The following is a 26430-nucleotide window of genomic DNA, read 5'->3' on the forward strand; positions in this document are numbered from 1 at the left end:
GCCCCTCTAGTGGGCTTTTCATTTGACCAACGTACAGTTGTGTGGGTTCATGCGCGATTGCTGAGGCAAGAGCCTCTTGCACAGGTACTGGATTAGCTAGCGGCTAATCCCCCGCAGGTATAGGTGAATTCGGAGAGGTTTCACGCCAGAAATCTCGTCCGATTCAAAGGGCAAGTAGCCCTACAGGTGCGGGAGCTCGAGGACTTGCTACGGATGCGACTGGCACGCGAAACGGAGCCCAAAACAGTAAATTACAGCCTGCTGTGTATTTTTGCAGGTTTAGGGTTTTGGCCCTAAACGGACCCTAATACCCCCAGGAGGTTCGGGGACTCAAGGGGACCGCTGTACAGGTGATCTGACGCATTTTCGGGGCTGAAAACAGAGAATTCAGCGTGCTGCAGATTCTCGCCAGGTTTTGCAAAGTGCCCGTATGCGTCGGGAAAGTCATTTAATGCGTGGGAATACTGACCGTGAAGGGTTCTAGTACAGTTATGCTGCCGAAATCAGGCCGGAACAGACAAAATTCAGCCAAGGTTGTGCGGGGCAGCGTATAGGGATCCACAGCGTTTATTCCCTCTTTTGAACAATAAAGAAATACCGAAAGGGGCGCCTAAGTTAGGGGCCAATCTGGTGTCGGTCTACTCATACAGGTGCAATCTAGCAGCCTGTATCCCTCTCCCCTTTGGTGTGTTTTGAAAGTATAGGTAAAATAGACGACTAATAATGGGTGAAAGCTAAATCAAGGTTTAAAGTAAAGTCTACCGCCCTTTTTGGATTGAACAGGCTGGTTACATGGTTCCATGGACGGGATTAAATCACTTTTTCCCATAAGTGAGCCTTGGTCAGTTTTGGGCTTGAAGACGTAGGCGATCATAGACCAGACACAGGGAATTGCAATTATGGCTGACAGACCAAATGATGTGACTGAAGAGGTTTCTTCTTCACAGGGTCAACAGACACATGAAGTGGGTGAGTCTTCAAGACCACCACAGATGGATGATGATATATTCAGGACCCAGTTAGCTACTGCTGTGGCTATGTCCACACAAGTAATGCAGAACCCGAGGTTTTTAGCCTTTCTGCAACCTCCTGTTCCGTCTCAGCAAGTTGGCTCACTGGATCGTATTCAGAAGCTTGTTAAGGCTCAAGCATAGGTGATTTATACTGCCCAATCAATGGAAACACCTGTACACTTGACGGAGAACATGCAGTCTCCACAACCTGTGCCTAAGGTGCAAGAACAGGTGGCTGAGATGCCAGTCTTTCAAGCTGTACCAGTTCAGCCCGCCACCTTTCAGCAGCCTATAGCTGGATCTAATGGGTAGGGAAGCAACCTACAGGGTATGCAAGAGGTCTTCCCACCACCTTCAGTACACGCTGGCTATTTTGGAGGTGGATTGGTATTCAAGAGCATGGCTGGTCATGCACCTGGAAATCAGTTTTACACGCCAGGAACAGTGTTTGGGGGTGCTCAAACGATGATGCCTAACCCCATGTATGGTGCCACGGGCATGCTACCAGGGCTTTAGAGCACTCAGGGCCAATTTGGGATGCCACAGGCAAATTTGGTATGGCTGGAATTACAAATCAACAGCCAAATATGGCATTTCCAAGTCAAGTTAATAGCGGCCAAGGAACACAGATGAACCCTAATAGTGTTCCCATGTTTCAGTCACTTCCATATGACAATTTAACGCTGCTGGAGAGGCCAACTCCGTACAAAGAAGGTGGCAAAGGTGTGTCTTTCACGACCTTTACAGGGTTTGATGACAGGAAGAAGGCTCTCTCATTCCTCCAGCAGTTTGACAAGGCCTATGCAGGGGAAAACTTTACAGAGGCTTCAAAGGTCCGCAAGGCAGCCACTTTCTTGACTGGGAATGCGGGACAATGGTGGACAACTTTATTGCTTCAAGGGCAAGCTCCGTCCACATGGATTTACTTCAAGCAGATTTTTGCAGTAGCATGGTTATCTGATGACTTTGAAGCAGATGTCATGACAGAATGGCACCAGCTTAATGCTGCCACTTGCAAGAATCTGGATGACTACAATCGGAAGTTTTGGAAAGCTCTACTTCCAGTAACTTCCTATAGGTTTGTGCCATTGACAGAACAGATTGAAAAATACTGTTGTGGCCTACCTAAAGGATTGAGAAAGTACTGTACGAAGACAAAAGTCACTACTTTGACGCAGCTCATCGAGGTAGCAAACACTGGCAATGGTTTGCTCAAGGGAGAAGATTGTGAATTTAACACTGGCATCAAGGCAGGATCAGGGAAGAAAAATTCAGCCAAGAAGCACGTTCCCAATGAGGCTCCTAAAGGGACTCAGGAGTCAGCCAACGTGCTTACAATTGTCCTACAAAGAAAAGGCCAGCTGATTCTGATGACAAGGAAGACAAGAAAGGAAAGAAGCCCATGGCTGGTCTAGTGCCAGATATGGTGGGCGACAAGCCAAATTCAGATGCAAGTGAGCTTTGCAGAGCATGGGGAAAGGTCAGGGATCAAATAGTGCTTATCTTCTTTGATCCAGGTGCCAAAGCCAACTTCATTTCCCCAGAATTGGCTTCAAAGTTGGGAATCAGACCTAAAGAGATGGGGTATACAGCAGAGGCAGGTTTGGCATGTCCTGGCCATACAGAGGCTGTGACACCCATCATTGGAAAGTTGCGCCTACATATCCAGTCCTATGTAGATGCTGAAGAATTTTACATCATGCCACTGGACGGATGTGATGTGTTGCTAGGTATTCCTTGGTTGTTTCGTGTACAGGGAATCATGGATGCCTACAACAAAAAGATCACTGTACAGTGCAGGGGAAAGACTCACATTCTGGATGTAAAGCTTAAAGGGGAGTCTATTCCCACTGTATCAGCTTCTGCTATTACTTCTGTAATGAAAAAGCATCTTTCTGCGTACTTGGTTTTTGCACGTGAAGTGTCAGATTGTGATGAATCAAATTTATCTGTGCTAGATAAAGAAAGGTCAATGTTTTTACAACAGTAAAGTGACTGTTTTTCCAATTCATTACTGTCTCAATTACCGCCAGAGAGACCCGAGGACCATGCGATAGATTTGGTGCCAGGCAGTAGCCCACCAAATAAGCCTCCGTACAGGGTTAGTGCGGCTCAGCAGAAAGAGATAATGGGCCAAGTACAGGAGCTGTTAGAAAAGGGGCTGATTCAGCCCAGTTCATCTCCATTCTGCTCTCCAGTGTTGTTGGTGCAGAAAAAGGATGGCTCATGGCGTATGTGCATCGACTATCGTGCACTGAACAAGAATACCATCAAGAATAGGTTCCCTATACCTAGAATTGATGATATTATGGACAAATTAGAAGGAGCAGCTATGTTTAGCAGGATAGATCTAAAGAGTGGGTACCATCAAATCCGCATTAGATCAGAGGATGTGCACAAGACTGCTTTTAGAACGACGTTTGGCCTTTACGAATTTTTAGTGATGTCCTCTGGTCTCACAAATGCTCCTGCTACGTTCAATAGGATGATGGACAGAATTTTCCGTCCACACCAGCAGTTTGTTGGTACATTCTTTGATGACATGATAGTTAGTCTACTCAAAGAATGAACAGGGGCATAGACATCACTTGGCCATTGTGTTCAAAGAGCTACGCAGTCATAGGTTGCTCATCAATGTAAAGAAAAGTGAGTTTTTTCTGGAAGAGATTCACTTTCTGGGACACATGGTCTCAAAGGATGGTGTCAGATTGGATCCTGCAAAAGTTGAAGCGATCAAGTCATGGCCAAATTTGAAGACGATGCACGATGTCCGAAGTTTCTTGGGACTATGCTCCTATTACAGAAGGTTTATCCAAAATTTCGCTGAGATTGCTTCACCTTTACATGCTCTTCAAAAGAAGGCAGTCACCTTTAGATGGACACAGAAAGAGATTTCAGCTTTTAATCTCTTAAAGGAAAAGATGACTTCAAATCCAGTCATTGTGTTGCCAGATCTTAGGAAGTCATTTGTGGTCCAGTGTGATGCCTGTGGTAGTAGCATTGGTGCAGTGCTACTGCAAGATGGCAGGGTAGTAGCCTATGAGAGCAGAATTTTGCAAGGGCCAGAGATGACCATGCAGGTCTATGAGAAAGAGTTACTGGCTGTGATTCATGTGCTCTTAAGTTGGAAACACGACCTGCTAGGTGCAGATTTCGTTGTCCAAACGGACCATCAGACCTTGCGATACTTCTTGACACAGACAAAGTTATCTAAGACGCATATGCGATGGGCAAATATCTTGTCCATGTTCCATTTTCAGATTGTGAATGTGGAAGGCAAGAAGAATGTTGTGGCTGATGCCTTGTCTAGGAAGCCACAAATTTCAGCTGTGTCAATTCCTTATCATCATGAACTTGATGATATGAGAGAACAGTATGCAAATGATGAAGATTTTGCAAGGGTCTTCGAGCAGCTAATGGATGGACAACGTCATGAACACTATCTTCTTAAAGACGGGTTCATGATGATGCATGGCAGATTGTGTGTCACAAAGCCATTGGGACGCAAAGTAATGGAAGAGAGTCATGTCCCACCGTATGCAGGGCATCGTGGTATGGATGCTACAGTTAAACCGGTTGAGACATTCTTCTATTGGCCTACATTGAGAAGAGATGTGGATGCCTTTGTGCGGGAATGCCTAATATGCCAAAAGGTCAAGTTTGATAGGCAAAAGGCACCAGGGTTATTGCAACCACTACCTATTCCAGATAAACCATGGGAAAGTATTGCTATGGATTTTATCTTTGATCTTCCGAGAACGCAGACAGGAAACGATGGTATTTGGACCATCATTTGCAGATTCAGCAAACACGCTCATTTTCTTCCTGTCAGGAAGAAGATAAAGCCAGATCAGATGGCATGCTTGTTTATGAGCAATATTTTCAAGTATCATGGCATGCCACAGTCGATTGTTAGCGACCGTGATCCACGCATGACAAGTTTGTTCTGGAGAGGCTTGTTTGAGAATATGGGCACCACGCTCAAATTCTCTTCGTCATTTCATCCTCAAACAGATGGGCAGTCAGAAGAGGCAAATTCTACTGTCCTAGATCTGCTGAAGTGTTATGTGTCAGAGCATAAAGGAAAGTGGGAGCAATATTTGCCATTGGTGGAGTATGCATACAATAATACTGTGCATTCATCAACTGGCAAGGCACCTTTTGAGATAGTTGAAGGTGGCAAGAAAGTTCCTCCCATACTGCATACAAAGGACAAGATATTCGAAGCAGACAAGTATGTTCAGGACATGGATGAAATGTACAAGAAGGTCAAAGTGGCCTTAGAAAAGACTCAGGCAAAGCAAAAGAAAGCAGTTGATCGTCACCGTCGTGAAGTGGTATACACTTGGTGATTGGGTGCTTTTACGGTTTGAAAAGGCAAGGTTAAAGAAGATGAAGGGCAAGAAAAGACTGTTTCCAAAGCTCAACATGCGTTACTATGGGCCTTTTCAAGTGTGCGACATAATCAATGATGTTGCATATAGGCTGAAATTGCCTGACAGTTGGAAGATTCACAATGCGTTTCATGTGAGTCTTCTCAGACCCTATGTGGGTGATGTGCCAGAAGATATGCCAGCTGAAGATCAGCCGGAAGTCAAGGAACTTGACGAGATCTTGGTCCTTGAACAGATTTTGGCACACAAAGAAAGGAAAGTGAAAGGCAAGGTTGCTAGGCGTTACTTGGTAAAGTTTAGAAACTATCCACCAATGGATGCTAAGTGGATGGAAGAAGGTGAACTTGCAGAGTCACCAACTGTGTTATCACTTTACCTTGAAGCCTTCGATTTGCAACCTACCTTGACCCCTTGAGTTTCAGAGCTACATGGATTGTTAGTGTGACAATGGCTTTTGAAACAAATGTTGTACATGGTATTAAAGTGAGCTCAAATCAATTACCTGTTACATGAATGTTAGAGCTGTACAGATCGTCAGCTTGGCAATTGCTCTTATGGAATTCCCAAAAGTTTGGTTAGTGCTATAGAAGTGAGTATTTCTTGTCAGTTCGTCAAGGATACAGTAATTGCTTCTATTAAAAAGTACATGTGTAACTGCGTTCTATAACTGTCGGTTTGGGTATGCTCGAAAGTGTTACGGGATCAAACGTGTACAATAAGACAGTGGCAAAATGTGTGGCTATCATTTTGTCATTGGAAAGTTAGTGACTCAAAGCAATGGCAGAGTGCGAAGCTACCAGTATGTCATTGGGACAGGGTTCACACGCAGGCAATACATGAGTTGACGAGGTGTTGAATACTCTAGGGTTGACAATGAGCATGTATGTGTCGTACATGTGTCGACAGGTGTTGAATGCATCAGTGTTGACTGTAAGTATACACGACATAGATGCAAACGAGGACGTTTGAGATTTCAAGAGGCGGGTATGTCACCAGCATGTGACTACTATCTTTCCTTTTTGTTCATTTCTTTCTTATTATTTATTTACTTTCACTTTTTGGAAACACCCCTCGGGAAATCTAACTGCCCTGCATTGCATAGCTAGTGTGGAACTGTCCAGAGGGAGTCCAGGCCTGAGGGCAAGAGAGCACTAAGGTTGGACAAAGACTATGGTTAGCCAAAGTGGGGTCATTGACTAGCCAAAGTGGAATCCTTTGCTACAGAGGCTACATTTCAGTTCTGGATGTGGCCGCAGTGTACAAAGAGGGTCGGATGACCTCGAAAGATACAATGGCAGCATCTCCTAAAATTTAGGGAACTGCTATTTTGGGACCTGAAAATGTCTTCGCGTCATTACGTGCAGTTTGACATGGGGATCATTTTGTTACTCTGTGGCCAAGTCAACAGAGGCTGCAGGTGAGATATTTTTAGACCCGAGGGTCTAGAGCGGGAAAATGCACAAATGAGTGACACTTGGCACTCTGAGGCCAGTTTACTACTTATAGAGAAGGCAAAAACGTGATTTATAGCTGGAAGGCTCATTTTGCAAGTGTCTCTCATAGGTTGAGAGCTATGGAGTGCTTGCTTTCCCTCCTGTGTAGAGTGCGGTGCCAAGAGTGATGCCCTGCACGCTACGCACTGCCCTCTCTCTCCCCTTTGGCAGTATGTTATGCCCCTCTAGTGGGCTTTTCATTTGACCAATGTACAGTTGTGTGGATTCATGCGCGATTGCCGAGGCAAGAGCCTCTTGCACAGGTACTGGATTAGCTAGCGGCTAATCCCCCGCAGGTACAGGTAAATTCGGATAGGTTTCACGCCAGAAATCTCGTCCGATTCAAAGGGCAAGTAGCCCTACAGGTGCGGGAGCTCGAGGACTTGCTACGGATGCGACTGGCACGCGAAACGGAGCCCAAAACAGTAAATTACAGCCTGCTGTGTATTTTTGCAGGATTAGGGTTTTGGCCCTAAACGGACCCTAATACCCCCAGGAGGTTTGGGGACGCAAGGGGACTGCTGTACAGGTGATCTGACGCATTTTCGGGGCTGAAAACAGAGAATTCAGCGTGCTGCAGATTCTCGCCAGGTTTTGCAAAGTGCCCGTATGCGTCGGGAAAGTCATTTAATGCGTGGGAATACTGACCGTGAAGGGTTCTAGTACAGTTATGTTGCCGAAATCAGGCCGGAGCAGTCAAAATTCAGCCAAGGTTGTGCGGGGCAGCTTGTAGGGATCCACAGCGTTTATTCCCTCTTTTGAACAATAAAGAAATATCGAAAGGGGCGCCTAAGTTAGGGGCCAATCTGGTGTCGGTCTACTCATACAGGTGCAATCTAGCAGCCTGTATCCCTCTCCCCTTTGTTGTGTTTTGAAAGTACAGGTAAAATAGACGACTAATAATGGGTGAAAGCTAAATCAAGGTTTAAAGTAAAGTCTACCACCCTTTTTGGATTGAACAGGCCGGTTACACAAGGCACCTGAGATAGTTGTAGATGGCAAGAGTTCCTCCCATACTGCATACAAAGGACAAGATATTTGAAGCAGATAAGTATGTTCAGGACATGGATGAAATGTACAAGAAGGTCAAAGTGGCCTTGGAAAAGACTCAGGCAAAGCAAAAGAAAGCAGCTGATCATCACCGTCGTGAAGTGGTATATTCACTTGGTGATTGGGTGCTTTTACGGTTTGAAAAGGCAAGGTTAAAGAAGATGAAGGGCAAGGAAAGACTGTTTCCAAAGCTCAACATGCGTTACTATGGGCCTTTTCAAGTGTGCGACATAATCAGTGATGTTGCATATAGGCTGAAATTGCCTGACAGTTGGAAGATTCACAATGCGTTTCATGTGAGTCTTCTCAGACCCTATGTGGGTGATGTGCCAGAAGTTATGCCAGCTGAAGATCAGCCGGAAGTCGAGGAACTTGACGAGATCTTGGTCTCTGAACAGATTTTGGCACACAAAGAAAGGAAAGTGAAAGGCAAGGTTGCTAGGCGTTACTTGGTAAAGTTTAGAAGCTATCCACCAATGGATGCTAAGTGGATGGAAGAAGGTGAACTTGCAGAGTCACCAACTGTGTTATCACTTTACTTGGAAGCCTTCGATTTGCAACCTACCTTGACCCCTTGAGTTTCAAAGCTATATGGATTGTCAGTGTGACAATGGCTTCTGAAACAAATGATGTACATGGTATTTAAAGTGAGCTCAAATGAAATACCTGTTACATGAATGTTAGAGCTGTACAGTGTCAGTTTGTCAATTGCTCTTATGGAATGTCCAAAAGTTTGGTTAGTGCTATAGAAGTGAGTATTTCTTGTCAGTTTGTCAAGAATACAGTAGTTACTTCTATTAAAGAGTACATGTGTAACTGCATTCTTAAACTGTCGGTTTGGGTATGCTCGAAAGTGTTACGGGATCCAACGTGTACTATAAGACAGTGGCAAAATGTGCAGCTACCATTTTGTCATTGGAAAGTTCGTGACTCAAAGCAATGGCAGAGTGCGCAGCTACCACTATGTCATTGGGACAGGGTTCACACGCAGGCAATACATGAGTCGACGAGGTGTTGAATACGGCAAGGTTGACAATGAGCATGTATGTGTCGTATATGTGTCGACAGGTGTTGAATACATTAGTGTTGACAGTAAGGATGTACGACATAGATGCAAACGAGGACGTTTGAGATTTCAAGAGGCGGGTATGTCACCAGCGTGTGACTACTATCTATCCTTTTTGTTGATTTCTTTCTTATTATCTATTTACTTTCACTTTTTGGAAACACCCCTTGGGAAATCTAACTGCCCTGCATTGCATAGCTAGTGTGAAACTGTCCAGAGGGAGTCCAGGCCTGAGGGCAAGAGAGCACTAAGGTTGGACAAGGACTATGGTTAGCCAAGTGGGGTCATTGACTAGCCAAAGTGGAATCCTTTGCTACAGAGGCTACATTTCAGTTCTGGATGTGGCTGCAGTGTACAAAGAGGGTCGGATGACCTAGAAAGATACAATGGCAGCATCTCCTAAAATTTAGGGAACTGCTATTTTGGGACTTGAAAATGTGTTGATGTCATTACCTCTGGAATGACAAAGGGAACATTTTCTTGCTCTGCTGCAAAGTCAACTGACGCACCGGTTGAGATATTTTTAGCCGGGAATGCCCAAAGTCGAAAAATGTGCCATGTGGCACTCTGTGAGCATTCTGCTACTCTTGGCCAAAGAGGGGACGCCTAAAATGAGAGAGGAGGCTGATGTTCAGAATTGGTCATAGGCTAAGAGCTATGGAGTGCTTGCTTTCCCTCTTATGTATGCACAGTGCGGTGCCAGGAGTGATGCCCTGCACGCTACGCACTGCCCTCTCTCTCCCCTTTGGCAGTATGTTATGCCCCACTAGTGGGCTCTTCATTTGACCAATGTACAGTTGTGTGGGTTCATGCGCGATTGCCGAGGCAAGAGCCTCTTGTACAGGTTCTAGATTAGCTAGCGGCTAATCCCCCCGCAGGTACAGGTGAATTCGGGGAGGTTTCACGCTAGAAATCTCGTCCGATTCAAAGGGCAAGTAGCCCTACAGGTGCGGGAGCTCGAGGACTTGCTACGGATGCGACCGGCACGCGAATCGGAGCCCGAAACAGTAAATTACAGCCTGCTGTGTATATTTGCAGGTTTATGGTTTTCGCCCTAAACGGACCCTAATACCCCCAGGAGATTCGGGGACGCAAGGAAACCGCTGTACAGGCGATCTGGCGCATTTTCAGGGCTGAAAACAGAGAATTCAGCATGCTGCAGATTCTCGCCAGGTTTTGCAAAGTGCCTGTATGCGTCGGGAAAGTCGGTCAATTCGTGGGAATACTGACTGTGAAGGGTCCTAGTACAGTTATGTTGCCGAAATCAGGCCGGAACAGTTGAAATTCAGCCATGTTTGTGCGGGGCAGCTTGTAGGGATCCACAACATTTATTCCCTCTTTTGAACAATAAAGAAATACCGAAAGGGGCGCCTAAGTTAGGGGCCAATCTGGTGTCGGTCTTCTCATACAGGTGCATTCTAGAATATGTATCCCATTCCCCTCTCTTGTGTCACTATAGCGCAGGTATCCTTGGATCCTTCTCTTGCACGTGATCTTTTTGGCTTATGCCTCGTAAGACATGAGCCGTAAAGATGGGAACGCGCCTGATGCGCTATGAAGTAAGGGTGGGAGTGGCTAATAAGTCTGGGTTCTAGGCCCGAATATACTTCAAATAAGATTCCAATAGACTTTGGAATCGCTGGTCTGCTCTGTCTGCTCTTTTGTAGGACCGGTATGCTTTCACGAGGTAGGGGCCCGAAGATACTTCAAGTAAGATTCCAATAGACTTTGGAATCGCCAATTTTCTTTGTCTGCTCTTCTGTAGGACCGGTATGCTTTCAGAAAAGCACACGCTTGATGCTCTGATACCACTGTCACAAGACCGGGCACCACGTGCCAATAGAAAAGAATAGATTGAACAGACTTTTAGCACTTCAATAATAATTGAACTGAAAGAGAGAGACGACACACGACACGGAGTGGCGGAAGTCCACCCCAGAGAGTATTGGCCCCAAACCTTGGCGCCCCTTTTGGTATTTCTTTATATTGCATCAACACAGTACAACTCGGTACTCCACGCTCTGCACCTTCTCCCAGAAGTGTGTCAAAGAATGAGCCCATATTTAAAGGCCCCCGGCCATTAAAAGCAGTTTACATGAAAAGCTTTAAACTCAAAAGCAACTGGCAAAAAGTGCAAAAAGCTAATAAGTCTGGGGTACTTCAAATAAGATTTCAATAGACTTTGGTTTGCTCTGTCTGCTCTTTTGTAGGACCGGTATGCTTTCAGAAAGCACACGCCTAATGCTTTGATACCACTGTCACAAGACGGGGCACCACGTGCCAATAGAAAAGAACAGACTGAACAGACTTTTAGCACTTAAATAAAAACTGAACTGAAAGAGAGGGACGACACATGACAGGGAGTGGCGGAATTCCACCCAAAGAGTATTGGCCCCAAACCTAGGCGCCTCTTTCGGTATTTCTTTATATTGCATCAACATAGTATAAGCCGATACTCCACGCTTTGCACCTCCCAGAAGTGTGTCAGAGAATGAGCTCTAGCCAAGGCCCTTGCCCATTAAAAGCAGTTTACATGAAAAGCTTTAAACTCAAAAAGCAATTGGTCAAAAAGTGCAAAAAGTTGCCACGCGTTTTGCGAAAATCCGTACAGTTGCCACGTCATCAACGTAAAACACGGAAATCCGTACAATTGCCACGTCAACAATGTGAGTGGAAATTGCGAAAATCCGTACAGTTGCCACGTCAGCATGCCAGCGTGAAATCGGGGATTCCGTACAGCTTTGCCACGTCATCAGTTCCCCACACAATTCTTCTTCTACTTCTTCTAGGGTTTAGGCCCCTCGGCCAGGATCTGCAAGTCGGCTCTGTTCTTCAGTGGCTTGACATGTCAGCAATTTGTGAGAAACTAAGTGTGATTTTGCGAATTGCATGCTATTGGATGTACTGCCTTGTGGGGATGGGCATGGGCTTGATTTGCTTGCTTGAAATGTGAGAAGAAAGGATATGAATGTGATTGTAACAAGATTTATTAGATCAAGATATCCGCAAAAAGGATCAACGCGGTCTGGATGTGATTGCTAAATGGTTACAATTATCATGATTTGTATCTGAGACCCTCGACGGAAATGAGATTGATCAATGACTGATATCTTTGTAAGTGCATGGGTACATAGAGTCAGTGTCTACTGAAGAAAGTTTCTGTCCTTTGGTTGTTTTGCAGGGGTAATCAAGGGCAATCACATTACTTTCAAGAGGGGGAAATGTCACAAAGTGATGAGGTGGTGGTGTGCTCAAGTGAGGAAATGGCTAAGAGAACAAGGGAATTGAATCCAAAAAGTTTAGCAGAGGGGCCTAAACAGAGGGAGGGGGTTAGGGATTTTAATCCTAACCATCTTCCAACTTATGGAGCACCGGCCGAGGGGCGTAAAACCTAAAAACTAAAAGCTTGAACTATCACAAAATTATGATGTGGCACGCCCAACTGATAGGACAAAAACTTATAAGTTGTCCCAACTTATGGGTACCTGCCGACAAGGCCCTAGGGACACTAGAGATTTAGAAGAAGCTGGCGGGCTGGCTGTATGGACTCGGATATTGCGCTGGCTGTGTTGACGTGGCAGACCGTACGGAAATCTACAAATTACAATGCTGTGCTGACATGGCACCTGTATGTATTTCCACAGAACGCGTTGTCAGCTTTTGCGCTAGTGCTTTCGGAGCCAGGTGCTTTTGAGTTTGAAGGATTTTCATGTAACTGCTTTTCCTGGCCAAGGGCCTTTAAATAAGACCCCTGGGTCTCTCTTTGGCTCATATGTGCTGACGAGCTTGTGAGCAGAGAGGACCCGCGGGCAACTGTACTTTGCTCAAGCATTAATATAAAAAAGAAATACCTAAAGACGCCAGTCTTTGGGGCCAATCTCTTTGGGCACGGAACTACGTCGGGGGCCTTGTCGACTAAATTGAACTGTGATTAAGGGTGAAGTATTTTAAAGTGATTACTCTCTCGTGTGTCGTTCCAGATTCTCGACTTGGGGTGCCCAAGTCTGTTACATGAACTCTGGGCAGCTTTTTGGAAATCGCATTGGCTGATGACGTACGGAATTCCTCGATTTGTGCTGATAGTGTTGACGTGGCAGCTATATGAATTTCCGCTTTTTGTGCTAGTTGGCCTTGTCACAAAGTGCTGGTGTGTTAAGCCACTAAAAGAACGGAGCCAACCTGCAGATCCCAGCCAAGAGGCCTAAACCCTAGAAGCAGCAGTAGTAGAAGCAGAAGCAATAGAAGAAGTTTTACCAACTTGCAAAGTCTTAGCGAGTGGTCTATTTTTAAAGAGGAGTTTCCACCAACTTACGAGACTCCGTTCCATGGGGCTCAAGTGACCTAAAGAGACTAAATAAAGCAGGACCATCACACACACACAGGACTCCGTGGCAGACAATATGGAATTCCTCAATTTACGTTGATATGTTGACGTGGTAAACAATACGGAATTCCGCAACTTACACTGACATGCTGACTTGGCACCCGTACGGATTTCCGTGATTTACGTTGGCTAATTTTTACGCCAGCTTTTGGGCCAGATGCTTTTGAGTTTAAAAGCTTTTGATGTAACTGCTTTTCATGGCTAAGGGCCTTTCAATATGAGCCAACGGCTTGTTCTCTGGCATGCTCCGGGTGAGGTGCAGAGGATGGAGTACCGACGTTGTACTGAGTGGCTTAAGCCATAAAGATCACTTGCAAGAGAAGGATCCAAGATTTGTTTCGAGCTGCTGTATTTCTGAGAGTCAGTGCCATGCAGTGGTGGAGGTCTATAGCTACCAAGCCACACACTCCAAGGACTTGGCAAGCTTTCAAGAAAATTTTTGGCCCGAAGTTATATGCCTTCTGACATTCTTTAGAGTGCAGCTTTTGGCAGAGTGGGGCTTGCCGGGGAAACCCTAGCAGATCACGACCTGAAATTGGAATGATAACCTTGGAGGTCTAGGTGTATATCTTGGGGCTACCATCACCGCCAGAGGAACATTGTTTGTCGAGGCTTGTTTCGATTATTCAAGCGCTTATGGACCATGCTGCGGTCGGCTACAACCTTATGGAAGAAACCTAACCCTAAATTTTTGGTGCAGGTTTCAAGATGGAAAGTCACTCGACTTTTCGAGCTCGGCTGATGTCGAGATTGCTTTTTAAGTTTGAATCTGTTTGGGAAATTGTTTGGTGATCTTGTTTGGAATTTGTTTGAAATGAAGGATATTTGTTTTGAACCTTTCTTGGTGTTGATTTGAATTGTTTGACTCTGGTTTTAACATTGGTTTTATTGATTGGTGATTTTACTCCCGGGTGGAGTAGTGAGAAATGTTGTTTTGGTATTGCTTGAAAACCTCGGAACGACGTAGACGAGATGTTTGGGGAGCGTTTTGTTGTATGCTTGAACCTCCAAATGACGCAGGTTGCGGTCTGGAGGGCGTTTGGTTGTAAAAGGCCTCTATATCTCCTGACCCGGACCTTTTTAGGTTATGCAAGAGGGGTGATGAGGGAGTCGTTGAATAGCTCATGGCTCGGACCTGGATGGTTATTTGTGGGGGGAGTGTTCATCGACGACTTTATGTTTCTATGTCTTGTAACATGCATATGTGAGCATTTGTGTTGCATTGTTATGTGCCAACCACTGAATATTCCTTATTGGATGAGATTTTTTTGGGAAGCCAACGACCCAGGATATCAAGAGCTCCAATGAGACTCCTTATTGGATGAGATTCTTTTGGAAAGCCAACGACCTAGGGAATCAAGAGCTCCGATTTGGATTGAGAAAAGTGACTGTCCCTCGGATTGTCCCTCGAAATGACCCTCAATTTTTTTTGAGCTAACTTCAGTTGTTTTACAAATATGTTATAATCCCGGACGATTACTTTATTTCAGATGTCACAAATTGTTGACGTGTCAAGCCATTGAAGAACGGAGCCAACTTGCAGATCCCAGCCGAGAGGCCTAAAGCCTAGAAGCAGCAATAGAAGAAGCAGAAGTAGCAGAAGAACTTTTACCAACTTGCAAAGTCTTGCCGAGTGGTCTATTTTTAAAGAGGAGCTCCCACCAACTTACGGGACCCCGTTCCATGGGGCCCAAGTGACCTAAAGAGAACAAATAAAGCAGGACCAGCGCACGCGCGCACACATAGGACTCCTACGTAGCAGTTGATGATGTGGCAGACAATACGGAATTCCGCAATTTACGTTGACATGTTGACGTGGCAGACAATTCGAAATTCCGCAACTTACGCTGACATGCTGATGTGGCACTTGTACGGATTTCCATGATTTATGCTGGTTGATTTTTACGCCAGCTTTTGGGCCAAATGCTTTTGAGTTTAAAAGCTTTTCATGTAAATGCTTTTCATGGCGAAGGGCCTTTAAATATGAGCCAAGGGCTCATTCTCTGGCATGCTCCGTGTGAGGTGCAGAGGATGGAGTACCGGCGTTGTACTAAGTTCAAGCAATATAAAGAAATACCGAAAGGGGCGCCAAGGTTTCCACCCCGCCACTTCCCGTCTCATGTGTCGTGCACTCTCTCTCTCTCTCTCTCTCTCTCTCTTTCTCTCTCTCTCTTTCAGTTCAGTGTTATTTGAAGTGCTAAATGTGTTCAGTCTGTTCTTTTGCGCTGGCACGTGGTCCCCGTCCCGTTATAGGCCCCGGGCAGTTTTGCATGAGCTTTTAGTGGTTCAAGTGCTTTTGGGGATCTGCTTTTGGACATCTCTCGTAAGTTTATAAGACCCTTGGGGCCACTCTTCAGCAAAGCATTCTGGACGCAACGTCTCGGAGAGAGTTGGACCCTCGGGAGTTGTACTTTGTGAAGAGCAATAATAAAGAAATACTGAAAGGGGCGCCAATCTTTGGGTCGAGTGCGTCTTGGCTCAGAACTCCGTCATGTCGTGTCAATTCTTCTTCTTCTTCTTCTCTCTCTCTCTCTCTCTCTCTCTCTCTCTCTCTCTCTCTCTTAAAGTTCAATGATTTTGCAGATTCTGTTCGTGTGTTGTTGACGATTTCTCGCTTGGAGTGTCCAAGCTTGTAACAAGCATCCTCTCCCGAGTGGGGAGACCATCACAATCCTAGGGATAGGTGGTGTAAGTAAGGCAACTCTGGGGAAGTCTATAAGCTGAGTCGTTCGCAATCTCTCTCTCTCTCTCTCTCATGCATGCAAAGTGAGCACCTCATATATGCCGCAAGCACCCTCGCACCATTCATTGCCTTGTTCTTTAATAAAGCACTAGTAGAGGGATTACAAATAGAGTGGATGAGGCACACCATTGTGCCTATCCACAAGTTCAGGGACATCTCGACGCGGAACTACCTGGCCATCATGATAGGCAGCACATTGGCCTAACACTAGATCAAGAGCAGAGCCCGATTCACACTAGCTAGAGGGAAAGTTGAGGTGGTAGACTTGTATGTATACCTTGGGATTGCTTTCACAACCGCCAGAAGCAGGTTCTCCATGGAAAGCGCAGCCAGAGACGTACTCACTAGAGGGTTTGTTGCACAATGCACTAGAAATGCTAGAGCACAATTTCCACTAGACACGCTTCCAAGAGCCCCGCACAAAGGTGTGGCTTTTGAGGCCCTAGTTACTTTTGGCATGTATGCAGCACTTACAGCTTCATGGTGGGCACATATTGAGAGGCCACTTCATGATGATCTCCCGCATCATCCGCAACAGGCCCTTCAATCCCACATGACATTATCAGAGGGGAATTGGCCACACCACCCATGTTAGTGGAGGCTCTCTTCCACACAGTATGTTTCATGCAGAGATTAAGGGTTACCGCAGGGCAGATTCTTGTATAGAGCTTTGGAAGCATCTAGGCTATTGACAGAAACAGTTGAGAGTAAATCATGGTATGCCCAAATGATACAGTGTCTCACTTGTAAAGGTCTTGATATAGAGCAACCCCCACCTTTCTAGTACAGCCCAGTCTTTGACGATTTATATGCCTCTCATAGTGAGAAGAATCGGATCCTTGTATAGGAACTCTAGCAATTATACATCTGAGAGGCATGCATTACACGCGATCAGCCTCTTCGATCAAGGATGCATGTTATAGAGAGCACTTCATGTTAATTCTAGAGCATGTCTTCGTCGAGCAGCTATATGGACACATATATGCCACATGGTGCTAGAGTGGTGATTGGACAGCTCAGAGTCTCATCTCACACACTAGAGTTTGAGGTTAGGCGGGGAACATAGATTGACAAAGAGCGGAGGACATGCAAGGTATGTGGATGTGGGGGGGAGAGCGAGGAGCACTATGTATGGAGATGCCGAGCATGTGAGAGCATACAAACATGATATACAACCCTTTTCACATGACAGCCCATACTAAGAGTTCTATTGGAATTGAGAGATGAGAGACAGCTTGGTCGCTTCTTACTGGAGATTCAAACGCGTAGAGAGACTCTTCCCGTCACCCACACACACTAGTGGAGGGCGACCAGCACATCTCACGGACTTCTTTCATAGAGCTGCCCCAATTCCACCCTTTGACATTTAAAGAGGGGTCACACTACAGTAGTGGTGCATATGTCCTAACAACTATCCTTTTGTTGCATTAATTCTCTCTATCTAAGCTTTTTTCTAGTGCTAGGCTTCATCGAGGTTGAGTCTGCCCTTATCTCCGGACTCATGACAGAAACTCAATACGGTGAACTTTGTGTTGATGTATACTCATATGTGTGTGCGTGTGATGTGTTGGGATCATACATTAGGACTTGATTCTACACCCATCATTGGGCACTAATGACATTAGTCGGGATGTTGTAGAATTTAGTCAACACTAGGCATGATGAAGTTGATGGTTATTTTGTCTTATGCTTGGCTACCATGAGTCACTTTCCTTCATAGGTGAATTTGGGCTCTTCTTGTGTTCATCTAAGTATATGATTTAGATGTATTAGTGGACATGCAGATTTCACATTGTGAAGTTTTCGTCTGAGTTGCGACTAGTTGATATTCTGGAAATTCTTTCTGTTCTCAGTGGTTTGTATGGCCTATCAACCACCTTTTTGTTGCATTAATTCTTTCTATCTAAGATTTTTTGTAGTGCTAGGCTTCATCGCGGCTAAGTCATGATAGGAACTCAGCACACTGAACTTTGTGTTGATGTATGCTCATGTGTGCATGCGTGTGGCGGGTTGGGAGCATATGCTAGTACCTAGTTTCTACACCCACTATTGGGCATTGATGACGTTAGTGGGGATGTTGTATAGTCAATACAAGGCATGATGAAGTTGATGGTTATATTGTCTTCATCATGGCTAAGCCATCGTGGCTAAGTTGACAGTAACTCAGTACACTGAACTTTGGGGTTGATGTATGCTCATGTGTGGGCGCGTGTCACATGTGATGTGTTGGGAGCATATGCTAGTACCTAGTTGCTACACCCGCTATTGGGCATTGATGACGTTAGTGAGGATGTTGTAGTATTTAGTCAATACAAGACATGATGGAGTCGATGGTTATATTGTCTATTGGGTGACTACAATGAGTCTATAGCTGCACTTTCCTTCATAGGTGAATCTGGGTTTCCTGGATTCATCCAAGTATATGTTTTAGTCGTATTAGCGGACATGCAGATTTCACATGGTGAAGTTTCCGTCCGAGTTGTGACCGGTTGATATTGTGGAAATTCTTTCTATTCTTAGTGGTGCGTATGGCTTGTCAACTGCCTTTTTGTTGCATTAATTCTTTCTGTCTAAGTTTTTTTCCGGTTCTAGGCTTCATCATTGCTGACTCAACCCTTGAACCCCGGAGTCATGACAGAAACTCGGTACACTGAACGTTGTGTTGATATATGCCCGTGTGTGTGTGCGTGTGGTGTGTTGGGATAATATGTGAGTACCTAGTTTCTACACCCACTATTGGGCACTGATGACGTTAGTGGGGATGTTGTAGTATTTAGTCAATACCAGGCATGATGAAGTTGAAGGTTATATTGTCTTATGGGTGACTACCATGAGTCTGTAGCCGCACTTTCCTTCATAGGTGAATTTCGGCTCTTTCTGGATTCATCTAGGTATATATCTTGAAAGCCCATTATTCTTTAGGTGAGTGCCTTACTTTGTGCTCTATGTTGTCTTGTGTGCTTGCTCTTACTCTTGGTTCCCATTCCAAACTTGAAGTTGCTTATTGAATCAAACAAATGACTTTCTATCACAATTTCAAGGTGTGGACCTACTTGTGGGCATTATGGTGAGAATGGGGATATTTTAGCTATCGTTCTCTTTCTAATAGTGATGATTGTAGTATGATGTCAAATTTTGAAGATAGTCTCTTAAAATTTTTCGTAAATCATCAAAGCTATGCACGATAAAAGTGATGTTAAGGCTGCATGTTGTGGCTTTGAATTTATCTTGTAAGGCTTCATTTCAAAAGTCCTTTTTGTTTCGAACTATTTTAGCTGGCATTAGGAAAATTTATCAGAGTTTGGTAAGTTTGGCCTCATGTCCATGGCGTTAATAACTTCAACGCTGGTTGGGCATCAGAAATAGATGAATGTCAATTAAGGAAGCTTCATCTGTCTGTTTTCTTGGTTTCATCTTTTTTTATTTTTTTTTCAAATGAATAGTCTCTTAAGCATATGTTTTTTTATTCAACTTCATTTGTTTCTTGTTGTTTCGTGTATTGCATGAGTTTAGATCCTTTTGACCTCATGAAACTATATATACAGAGGTTTGGTGTGTAGTAGCAAACAGAAGCAGGAGTAATAGAACTTGTTTGGTGCAAGGCTTTTAGGGAGCTGTGGGGCTTGGTACTTGAAGCTTGTGGTCTTCCTTAAGTTAATTGCACGGGTATCACTGCAACTTCGCGTGGAAGATAATGATGAGCTTTCATTGTTTTACCTTGCCACAGGAGAGGAACCTTTTCCAAGATCTTGTCTCAAGGGTTAGGGAACGAATAATAGAAAGTTTCAACCCTGCAGCTCTCGATATGTTTGAGAGAGAGTTCAGATTCTTTGATAAAGTTACAAACATTTCTGGAGTTCTGTATCCTTTACCGAAGGAGCAGCGGCGTGCTGGTATAAAGAGGTGGATATTCATACCTTTGAAACTTTTTGATGTGAATGTTTTAAGCTTCAATTGATGATTCAGTGTTCTGTGCGTTACAGGGAATTGGAGAAAATTGAATTGGAGGGTGAGGACCTTTACTTACCTACAGCCCCAAACAAGTTAGTCAGAGGGATTCAAGTTAACAGTGGAATACCATTACAATCAGCAGCAAAGGTTCCCATTATGGTCACATTCGATGTGGTGGACAGAAATAACACCAGTGTGATCAGGCCGCAGGCTTGCATTTTCAAGGTTGATAGGAAGTTCCCAAAGTCTGCTTGAATACAATCTGACAAACATTTTCATGATATAAACAAATTGCTCACGAGTCTTAAATTTTTTTTGTGGTCGTGAGCCAAACAGGTGGGGGATGATTGTAGGCAAGATGTACTAGCGCTCCAAGTAATTTCCTTGTTGAGAGACATTTTTAAAGCTTCTGGACTGAACCTCTATTTATTTCCATATGGTGTCCTTCCAACTGGCTGTGGGAAGGGCATTATTGAGGTCCCTCTCTCTCTCTCTCTCTCTCTCTCTCACACACACACACACACACACACACACACACACACACACACACACACACACACACACACACAGAGGAAAACTCTTCTTATCAAAATAATCATCTCAAGGGCATAGCCTTAAGAAAAATGCTCAAAGCTGATCACCACAGATGCATGATCTCCAGAACGTCCATGAAATATACATAAAATTACTAAGACTACTTCCTGGTTTTTAAAAACAGTCTCTCAGTTAATCGTTTTGTTGTAATTCTAGAGGAGAAAAAATCTCTTCATACTGTGTCATGAGCACAACATTTGGAATGTCATTTCTATCAGGAAGTGCATAAGGGTACAGCATAATTCCCAAGAACCCTATTAGGCTCAGGAGAGGCAGGTTGTTTACATTGCCAAGACAATGCATCAACCACGAGATTGCTCCCCACGTAAGAACCAAGGTTGCATCAGTATGTACATAGTGATCCCCTCTGTACGGTACATATGTACGGTTTGGAACAATACGTACGGATTCGTACAGTACACAGTTTTTTTGTTTGGGAAAATATAAAACTATCTCATTCAGATCAAGCACAACCACAAAACAGCCCACTTTCTATCACCTCTCCTTAGGAGATAGTGATATTGAGAAGACAAATCCAGAGACATGCCCATACTCTTAACGAGTGTTCTCCACACTCATGGATTTACAGGTTATGATAGTTATATAGTTGTCTATGGAGCAGAGTCATTGCAGACATTATGTAATGGATACATGGCTGAATATGTATTTAAAAAATGTAGAATTTATGTATTTTAAGGTATGTACTGTTACGTACCTTAAAATTTCATTAGTACAAACGTATCGTATCTTACATATTGAATCCGAATCGTACCTTTCCACCTTGGTATGAAAGCCAAACTGGACCCCAGCTCTGGAAAGATGTAATGCAAGAACTCTCCAAACAAGCAGTGATGTGATGCATCCCCAGGGCAGTGGCTGGGAGTCTCCACAATCCTACTTGTAGAGCGTATACATAGAGGATCGAAGCTCAGCTGAGCACTCCGAGAGCCAATTGGAAGACCACCTTGAGTAAGTAGCCAATGGAAATAAGGAATCCTCAGTGCAACTTGCAAAGCCCACAAGTCCAACCAAAACTGATATATAAAAGCATGTGATAAACCTCCATGTAAGCGCTCTCAGACTTCTTATGCACAAGTAATGTACGTCCTACCCTGACAGAATACTCAAAAGAGGTGATTGGAGCATGTCACTGTACATCCAACGGCCCTTGCTACTCACCAGGATCCCAATATAGTTGAGATAAAGCCTTCAAGAGGCAGCCTCGTGTGCAGAGAGATAAGGATCCACGCATCTTTTTATGACATAGAAACCCACGACTCTGATCAACTGCCAAGCAAGGCTAAAAAGAACAGGCTCTTTCTCATCAAAGTAAAAATGGATCCTGCTTTCTAGCAATAATGAACGAAAGGAATAAATACTTGCCAAGAAGGGTTGTGTCAGACCCATCCAAGTAAAAGAAAAAATGGATTCTGCTTTCTAGCAATAATGAACGAAAGGAATTGATACTTGACAAGAAGGGTTGTGTCTGACCCATCAAAGTAACCCCACCAACCCTGATTCTATGGAAGTATAGGATCACCTCTCATAACCTAGTTTCACAAGTTTGGAGTGGACTCAATCTCAAGAATCCTGGGCTGAATCTGTGTGTAGATAGTATACCTCTCTGCCAGGATATCAGTCGGCAAAAATCTATCACAATACCAAGTGGTCATCGAGCTCGCCGGACCGACATCCCAAATAGTTGTCCTAGCTGCTGAGGTCTTTCTCCAGACTCTGGAATGGTGACCAAAGAATTCCATACAAGAGGCAATTGCTCAATCTCCTCTCTCGAGCGAGGAGTGCATCTGACCAAGCACACTCTAATGGAGCTCTAAATTTATAACAAAGAGCGCACGAAAGGAGACAGAGGATCTCGTTGAAAAGGCGCATCCATAAATGAAAATTGTATCCCTGCAGTCCATGTGTGCATGTCCCTAAGACCATGGGTGGAAGTGATTGTAGCCAAGGTGGACTGAAGTAGCATCTTCCAAGGTTTCGTGCCTAGGAAAAATCCCGTGACAATGAGCTTGGTCAGAAGTGCACGGCTTTGCAACTTAGGATCAATGATATCTAAACAACCCTCTGCACAAGGGATAATCACTGTGCCATTGAACTCTAGCCTGAGTGTCACGAGTGCCATCTGATCCTTTAAAAAGGAAGTTTCGAATCAAGCGTCCAAATTGTTCCATAACTCCCGCATGTCGTGTCCAACATGATGCAATGTACCAAGCAGAGGCCAACAACACGTGATTGGCCGCCAATGCTCTACCAACTAAAGAAAGATGCTGTGAGGACCAGTAGCAAAGCTTCCTATACTTCAAGTGCATAACAGGTGCAAACTGCTACTTTGAAGACCTACCTGAAACCCCAAGGATCCACAAGACTGACTAGGTCTCGACCAAGTGAAACAATCCACTGTACCCGAGGTGGACATGTCATCAGTCCTCACAAGAATGCCAAAAGATTTGTGCTAGTTGATGCGTGCACCACTGGCCAAACAAAATACATCCAAAGAGTGACAGATTGTATCCAAAACACCCATAGCTTAGCGTAAAAGCAGTAGAGTGTCATCAACATACTCTACCAAATTTGGCTTATCCTCAACAAGCATGAGTAGACCTCTTAACATCTGGCTGTTGGGCTTTAATGAAATCCGACATCGTCTTCGCCACAAACAATTACAAGTAAGCTGCAAGCAGGCAATCCTACCTAACTGAACGAGAGAGCGCAAACGAGCGTCCAACAAATCCAATGGTCACTGCACTAGAAGTTGATCCGTACAATGTTGATACTCCTATGATCCAAGCAATTGAAAAACCCATCCAATTTAGGGATCCCACAAGAAAACTTTAGTCTACTCTATCATAGACCATCTCAGAATCAAGGAGGAGGATTGCCAACGGCATATGGGATGATCGAGCCCACTCTACTGCCTTATGAAAGTGTCCAAAAAACGCGGATCCTGAACAAAACCTATCTGAGAATTGTGTATAGGGTCTAGCAAAAAAGGATGCAGTCTAGCACTAACCAATTTGGCCATTATCTTTTAAACCGAAGAGAGGATTGTGATGGGCCACCATTGTCGCAAACAAGTGGTGTCCCCTCCCCTCGGTATAAGAGATATAAGGCCTAAACTCACCGAGTAGTATCAAATATATCATGGCAACCTCAAAAGCCACAGGTGTACTACATCTCACTAAGTCGTGAAAAAACCTCTAGTGAGACCATCATCACCTGGACAAGAGAAATGAGCCAAACTTTGCACTGCATCTTGCAATTCGTCCAAGGAAAAAAGAGCCATCTGCAGGCACGCATCTGTGGTCACTTACCTCCTCGTGAATTGCCAGACCTAATCTCTAGCCTATAAAACCTCAAGAGCGAATGGCTTTGCTATGAACAAGTGCTCATAGAAATCTAAAGCATTAGCTAGCACCTGATCCGGCTCCGTATGCAACACTGTAGAATTCCCGATCGCGCTCATCAGAGACTCTGTTGATCTCTCTCTCTCTCTCTCTCTCTCTCTCTCTCTCTCTCTCTCTCTCTCTCTCGGCCGCTTCCATTGCTTGTTCAGAGAGGGCTTTGGACCATTCTTCAGAGTCATGCAGTACGAGGATCAGAGATGCTTGGGTTTGTTTTTGCTCGAGCTACGCAGACACAGAGAGAGCCTGATGAGAGGACAGGCTAGCCAGTCTCAGAGGCAGATCACAGATTTCTTTAGAGCTGCCACCACTGGACGCTCGGAGGAGTTACTACCACAGCACAGCTCGTCGTCTCACACCAGAGGCACACTGATCGACCGAGCGACTGAGCTGGGGAGATCCAGACGCCCACGATTGCGGAGGACTACACAGCATCGACGGAGGCTGCATTAGAGGATTCGGATTACTTTGGCTCGACATGCACGACGCCCGGTCAGACTACTGACCATGGAGGAGATTGATGAGATCCGCCAGCGACCGTTGCCGGATCTCTTGTGATCTAGCTATCCCAGCTAGCTGCTTAGTTCACACCTAGTAGTTTAGGATTCCATAGTATTTTATTGTGACATTTGTCATTTCATTTTTGTCATCTTGTTACTCTGACTTTGACTTTGTATCAGATCCACCACATTGTAACTTTCTGGTCTCATAGGTCACTTTGGCCTTTTGAAGACGTTAATATAACATTTCATTTCATTTCTCTCTCTCTCTCTCTCTCTCTCTCTCTCTCTCTCTCTCTCTCTCTCTCTCTCTCTCTATGTGTGCCTGCAAAGTAAGGATTATGTGGAGAGTCGCGAAGGATGCGATGCGTAAAGCTGAGGGGAGCACGTATAGCACGCTCTCTGTGCTGAATCTCTAGACTAAGACTCTCTAGAATGACAATCTCCACTCCAATCCAAGTCACAATACCCATATAGAGTAATAGGGTTAAGCCCATAGACAATTCCATGGTCCAAAGTTCCTTTAATATACCTTGGAATGTGCATACTTGCTTTCAAATGATAATCCCTAACTTTGTTGCAGAACTTTCTCAATACGTTGTAATTGCTAACATAGATCTTGTTGTAAAAGAACTCACTCTGGGATGCGAGCACCTCTTCTCGGGGCTGAAGGAACCCCAAAAGAGATGTAAAGTGAAATAGGGACATGATCTAACAATGCAGAACCGGCCCAAATTGAGGTGGCACCACCCTTGAGGCTATCTATGCACCAACATAAAATCTATCGAGACGCTCGAGCAGTCTAGCTGCCCCCTTGAAAACCCATGAGTAGCAAAGAGCGGAATGTGCTAAGCATCCGCAGAGTGCGTCGCTAAAAGAAACCGCTGCCATGCGTGCTACTTCAAAGTTGAAATCAATGACAATATTAGCTTGTGCAGAGCCCCCCCGCCCCCCCTCTCTCTCCTACTACCGCTGCTGCCGACTACGGGTAGTGTTGCTGACACCACTCTTGCTTCATGGACTTCGACACAAACACAGCATTGGGAGCCTTCATCTTTAAGAGGTGTTACCTTGGACATAGCAATAACGCTCACTCGAACGAGGCAACTGCCTCCATCCTGGAGGAGACTCGGGCGCCTACATCACAAACAAATCAAAACTATCATTGAGCGCCATTAGAGGCAGATGCCTTGACACCTCCTACATCTTCCCATGAGGGAGACATGTCTTTAGCTTTAGGCTTACTTTTTTGTTTCTTTCAGATGAGAGATTTCCCTCATTGTATGTACGAGTTTGGTCTCATAGGCTACATTGGCCTTTTAGAGACGTTCTCTCTCTCTCTCTCTCTCTCTCTCTCTCTCTCTCTCTCTCTCTCTCCCCCCCCCCCCCATATCGCATCAGCTAGAGATTTAGAGTGTCAAATATAGGAGAGTACCAGCAGAAGCCAGGATATGCCAGTTGCGTCATATAGAGCTAGAGTCAAGGTTACATCACATTTGTCATTGTCCGGTATACTATGAGATACACGGCCGCTGTCATTTTTTATTCAGAGAGGGCTTTGGACCGTTGGCTAGAGTCATGAGATATCAGGATCAAAGATGCCTCGAGTTGTTTTTGCTAGAGCTGCGTATACACAGGGAGAGTCTCTTGACATAGAGGGAGATCACTGACTTCTTTAGAGCAGGGACTCAACCGCTAGACGAGCATGCTTCACAACAGACTTGAGAGCCCACTTATACCAGCGGTATATTAGTTGACAGAGCCATTGAGCTCGGGCGACATCGACGGAGGCTCCATCAGAGGAGCGAGACTATTCTAGCACG

The 26430-nt window shown here is 44.8% G+C and overlaps 1 protein-coding gene across 2 annotated transcripts in view; it reads left to right on the forward strand.

The window, feature by feature from the left end:
• The window catches only part of LOC147430839 (Phosphatidylinositol 3- and 4-kinase family protein), a 71854-nt gene that overhangs the window by 37399 nt on the left and 8025 nt on the right, over nt 1-26430 (forward strand). For both annotated transcript variants that reach the window (XM_086493379.1, XM_086493380.1), the window contains exons 21-23: nt 19871-20046; nt 20127-20319; nt 20431-20571. In XM_086493379.1, the coding sequence (XP_086349505.1) occupies nt 19871-20046; nt 20127-20319; nt 20431-20571 (510 nt within the window). The remainder of the gene's footprint in view (nt 1-19870; nt 20047-20126; nt 20320-20430; nt 20572-26430) is intronic.

Source organism: Adiantum capillus-veneris, chromosome 21 (assembly GCF_014529385.1).
Source record: "Adiantum capillus-veneris isolate H3 chromosome 21, ASM1452938v2, whole genome shotgun sequence".
NCBI lineage: Eukaryota > Viridiplantae > Streptophyta > Polypodiopsida > Polypodiales > Pteridaceae > Adiantum > Adiantum capillus-veneris.